Raw genomic sequence first — 5,936 nt, 5'->3', positions numbered from 1 at the left:
AGCTTTTTGCAACTACCAGTGTGCAGACTTTATTCTTTTTCATTATACTTTGTTTGTCTAAGCACCTGGACCTAACGGATGTGCGCGCACTACCTTTTTCAATATTATTCACCATGACATCACAAAGTTATGTGCGTGGTGTGCGCCAATAATAGGATTTGTTCATTTATATGGTGTGCTACTATTATAGACTCCATATGCTCCTTTGAATGTTATAGGCTATTTAAACAGGTGGTTCGATTGCAGTTACATAAAAACATACTTAGGCTACACAGTAGCTACACATTAAGTCAATTATGCTAAATCATACATCAGGTAAATCTGTAATTGCGTTATTAATAGGCTATTATCTCTAATTTCGCCAAGTGCATGTGATGCGCGTGGCGGAGCAGCCTGTGGTGCGCGCTGGTCAGCGCTGGACTCCCTGACTGTCACATCAGCATCACTCCCAGCAGGACAAGACAAGGAGCCCCTCTCTTCTATTCATCCTGGGAGAAAACAGCAGACATTTGGAAACATCTGGAGTTTAAGGTCCATCGGCAGTAAGAGTCTCGGGTCAACACAAGTCCATTCGAGAGACAAAGAAAAACCGTTACTGAGGTAAGCAGCTCAAATTGCTTGTTGGTTGAATTAGTCTATTTGTTTCTATGCACATTGGCAGTGTTTTTTTTGTTTTTTTTTTAGTTTTTCTCTTTCTTTTTTTCGCTTTGTTTTAACCACAGTTTCAGCAACATAATTGCTGAAGACTGTGTGTGGGGGGGGGGGGGGGAATCATGCTATTTTCTATAGACAATCAAAGGAAAACGAGAGCTAGCTTGTCTAATGAGCAACGAAGCAAAGTGGGCTAATTAGACCATAATAATACTATTTAAATCCGAGTTTAGCTGCATGTAAACACTGATGAGAGTGTAGCATCCTACCCATGATGTATAGCCTACAGCTGTCTCGTTGGATCTGACAGCACTGGGTCGGTAAAGGTTGACTGATTGAATTTACAATGGCAGGCGGATCAATCAAGCATGGTCGTCTGAGTGGCAGAGCTTTAATCGATGTGATCGACCGGCTGAGAGGTAGAGAGAGAGGAGGACAGGATCAGGGAGCCATCCAACCTATTTTACATAATTAAGAGATAGGCTATTGGTCAGTGCTGCTTATCTTCATAAAATGATGAGATGCATGAGGGGACGGTCACTTTCTCTCAGCTCCCTCAATCCCCCTGCTCTCTCTTACATTAATAATTACTTACTTAATTAATGAATGACTTATTTATTATTTAATTAAGCTTTCTACTAAGTTTATAAAGGGTTAGGGTTAGGCTTCATGATAGTCTACTTAAGTGGCACTATATAGCCAGGCATATAGCTACACAATATTAAAGGGATGGTTCACCCCCAAAATGACTTTTTTGTCTATCGATTAGTCACCCCATGTATGGAGACTTGAATTCGTGGATATGTTTTTGTTTTTTGTCGCATTCCTAGGCCAATAATTTGATGAGCAGCAGTGGTTCCCGTAGGAGACACAAAGAGTCTCCTTTGTGTCTCCTACCGGTCCGCTGGTCATCAAATTATTGGCTTAGGAATGCGACAATAACTAAAAAACATCCATGAATTCAAGTCTCCAAGGGGTGACTAATCGATAGAAAACAAGTTATTTTTAGGGTGAACTATCCCTTTAACTCCTTTAACTTATATGAATGAACTTCTCCCCCATTGCTTTTTGTCCAACTCTCCTAAGATGTGTGGCATGGACGTAGACCTGGATGATGGGGGTTCGGGCGAGGAGGAGAAGGAGGACGAGTTCTGGGGCAGCGAGGGCATGAAGATGCTGCCCCCGCCTCCGGTGGCCCACAGCCAGGGCAGTGCCACGTGGGGCAGCCGCAGGGGCAGGTGTGGCTGCATAGCCTGTGGGGCGGCCCTGGTGGTGTGGAACCTGTGTGTTGTGCTGGTGAGCGTTCTACTGCTGGCCGTGGTGTTCTGCCTCGTGCTGCTGCCCGCGTCACTGCTGCTCTATGCCGGCTTTCTCTGCCACACAAGGGTGAGTTTTAGTGTACCGGCCCACAGAGGCTTTGTTGTTGGTGTCAGTCTTCTCTTCATACTTGTTTTTTCTGTCTTCACAGCCATGTACTAAAAATCCTGATTCATTAACTCTGAGAGTGTTTACAGTCAATGCAAAACCACTTTGGTTTGGTTGTGTGTAAGGAGCAGTATAGGCTACATCCCCCTAAGGGCCACTAATGGGTTTTTAGACATGATCTCTTATCATTTATTTGCATACCATATTGTTTTAATTTGTGTAATTAGTTTCTTTACTTCTAGCTATTTATTCATTTCATTCCTTTTTTGTGTAAATCACTTTGCATATGGTCGTTCTTTGCTTACAAAGATGATGAAGAGAATACATGATGACTTGTATGAAGATAGATAACTGATGAGGCCGATCCTCATGAGGAATGACCTATTGCAGTAATATGATTTCTGCCCTTACGGAGCCTCTGTTCGATTTCGTGGATGCAAGCGTGACCTGTTAGAAAAGGTCAACAATTGTTTATTGTTTATTAAATGGATCTCCATTAGCTGACGCCGGCGACAGCTACAATCTTATGGGGTCCATAGAGGAAACATGAAAATACACAATGACATTATAAATACAACATAAGATTAAGAGATGTGCAACGCAGACTGTTCCAGGCTCTGATCCAGAGAATTCACAGCTCTAAGTATAGTGCAAACTACTTAAGAGGGTTTATTTGTCACTCACTCACTCATACATGCAGGTACAAGAAGTGAAATGTTAATGTGGTATGCTGCACAACTGTGCTAATAACAGAAATATAATATACAGCCAGATAGAAGGATACTGGATTGTTATGAAGTAAAAATAACAATAAAAAAACAAGATGCTGTAAGTAAGATAAAATGTAAAAAAAATAAGTACTGGCAGGACACACACTCTAACCTTCAGCATCTTTACAGCTGAATTAAGTTTATTTGTTGTATTCTGCCCGGGTCCTAGTTCAGGACTTCGGGTTCAGGACAGGTGCTATAAATAAAGATTATGAATATGATTTTGACTACAATTAATGTGGTGATGATGATTATATAGTGAGATGAGCACAGATTCACTAACATGAGAAGTATTAATGACAGGTTGTTGACTGACCAATACATTTGTCTGGAGGTTATACTAACTGTATGCTATATGAGGATTATTGTCTAGTGCAGGGGTCAGCAACCTTTTTGACATGAAGTGCCATTATTTATTTTCTTAATAGTCAGTGTGCCATAATAACATTAAGTTTAATTATGACACCACGTCAAAATAAAATATTTCCTACTGATTTTAAGAAACCCTTAAAACTTTATAAATGTTTTTCTTCTGCTTTGAAATCATTTCTTTCACATCAGGACATTGTAATGATCATTAGACTCAGAGAAATAACCCACCTATCTCCCAGACTCTCTCCCCAGTCAGAATTCTGAGTTTGAATGAATGTAGAATTATGTGCAGGATGTCATTTGCATACAGATATGAGAGGTCTTAATTTAATGTAATCCTCTCTCACACACTTATGTCAGTGTGCCAGTGATTACCCTCCACTGTGCCAATGTTGGCACCAGTGCCTAAGGTTGCCTACCCCTGGTCTAGTGTTAGGAGAACAGCAATAATTGAAAGCTTGAACAACAAGCAAATTTGTAGTCGTGGAAGATGTAGCCGTGTGGGATTGATCTGAATCAAGGATTTATCTGAATCAAGGATTTATCTGACTCAAGGATTTATCTGAGTCAAGGCATACCATATTAAGGATCCATGGAGTCAGGGGATCACACCATGGTTACATAGTTTGCAGAGATGCAGACCTATTCACCAAATCAAGCGTGGCATGTAATCAATAGTGCTTACATGTTGCCAGCTTGGACAGCGCCAGTCTACAAAGTAAAGATTCTCAGTGTTAATTTAACTCTGAGAGTGGAAAAATTAAACCTTTGGGAACAGCACTTGTTTACACTCAGAGTTAAATTAACACTGAGGATTTTATTGTGTAGAATCCCGAGAATGTAACACTGGGGAGATTAATTCATGACATTTAATGACGTTTTAGGTGTAGAACAAGACAAATAATGCAGCTACTATCTTTTACAATGAATTATAAGATTAAATGTTTACTTTTTAATTACCCATGTGTTCATAGTAGCTGGTGCCTTACAGATTCATATAAATACTTAATATAATACTTAGAAAGAGCTGACTTATGTTTAGATATTGTGGTCGCTGGGCATCAATACTATATTATTCTTAGACAATGATTTCGCTAAGTTTCTGGTACACAAATGGCAACATGCTAAGTGGTGGAAGTGAAAAACGTTGTAGAGCAACTAAGCCCCTTTAATCAAGAAAAAACAAAAGAATCCAGAGGTTTCATGTGAGTGCATGTGCATGTGCATGTGCATGTGCATGTGCATGTGCATGTGCATGTGTGTGCATGTGCGTGTGCGTGTGTGTGTGTGTGTGTGTGTGTGTGCGAGCATGTGTGTGTGTGTGTGTGTGTGTGTGTGTGTGTGTGTGTGTGTGTGTGTGCGTGCGCGCGTGTGAGACTGCGTGTGAGACTGCGATGTTGAGACAGCCATGGGCTGTCATGCTACATCAAAGCCTTGTTCTAAACGTGGATATAAATTGATCCCTGTGGACTGGGCTGTTGGCTGAAATCAGATTAGTTGTAAACACTTACCATGTAAGTGTAAACATGCAAAGTATGTCTCACCTTTAGATATTGTATGATCCTAATAGGCCTGCAGCAAACCATTTCAATTAATTCCAAAATGTCAAACATGCTGGAACGTCACACATCCGATTTGATACATTCTGAAAAGTGTAAAACTAACCTTTGCGAACATTTGCCCAGAACCTCAGAGGAGACGTCTGAACATGAAAGTTTTATAACAAGAATTTTGCATAAAGCAATTTTCACCACCCTTCTCCATATTCCTCCTCATCCATTCGTCAAGCCTCTGACATTTCGAGACAATGGCAGCGTTTGTTCTTGTTAAGAATGACATAGATACACGGAACATTTGACCTCTATTAGAGGCTAAACAGATAAACACAACCAGTCGCCACAGGGATACAATGTTCTTGCCAACATGAGTCATACTTTAAAAATTAAAAAAATATTGCACCTGAAACCTTTTCGGCACTGGTGCTTGTACTCGTTATTTTACGAGCACTGAACAGCATGCTTGTCCAAAAACTTTACAGCTACACCGCAAAACCCTAAGTGTCAGTTTAACTATTGAGAGTGTGAAACTGATTGCAGAGTTAAATTGATACTCAGGTTTAACATATTAGCACACTGCTGCAGCTCCAGGGCATATGGAAAAGGAAGGAACGGTATCTTCATAATCTATATTCTGTTGGTGGTCTTTGCAAATTGATGGAGCTGACTCATCAGTGCACCTTGTAATCTTGTCAGACTGTAAAGATCTACAGCTGTTGTCCTTGGCAAGGTGCAGTATAGGTTTCAGATTCACCTTGTGACAGGGCAGGATGTATGTCCTTGCCTCCTCAACTCATAAAGTTGGTGCTTATTTGCAACAGACCTTGGCTGTCTTGCTCCCGAACAGTTCCAGTAAAATGTTGCACCATGGGCTCCACTCTGTATTGATTTTGTGTTGTAGTTAACTTAAACTTCATATGAAGCCCCATATCTATAATGCATTACAAGCATACTTATAATGCATTATAATCTTCTTATAACGCTGTATAATTACAGTTGTAAGCACTCATAAATATTCATAATTCCTTATAACAATAATCAACACATTATAAAGCATTTTATAATGACATAAGGTCAAGTATCATAACATACTTCATAAATGCTGGACACTCACAGATATATGTGTGTTTCAAGATGGTCCCCTGCAAATTATTTTAATCTT

General features: G+C 40.1%; 1 protein-coding gene across 1 annotated transcript in view; it reads left to right on the top strand.

Annotated features, from left to right (window-relative positions):
* Positions 1-459: 459 nt before the first annotated feature.
* tmem88bl (transmembrane protein 88b-like) overlaps positions 460-5,936 on the top strand; it is an 8,313-nt gene continuing 2,836 nt past the window's right edge. Inside the window, exons 1-2 of the mRNA XM_084062081.1 lie at positions 460-600; positions 1,738-2,037. Coding sequence (XP_083918207.1) covers positions 1,738-2,037 — 300 coding nt within the window. The 5' untranslated portion in view covers positions 460-600. The remainder of the gene's footprint in view (positions 601-1,737; positions 2,038-5,936) is intronic.

The sequence above is a fragment of the Gymnoscopelus microlampas genome, assembly GCF_963454915.1.
Source record: "Gymnoscopelus microlampas genome assembly, chromosome: 7".
NCBI lineage: Eukaryota > Metazoa > Chordata > Actinopteri > Myctophiformes > Myctophidae > Gymnoscopelus > Gymnoscopelus microlampas.
Note: the sequence above shows the minus strand (reverse complement) of the source record. Positions and strands in the feature narration are given on the sequence as shown.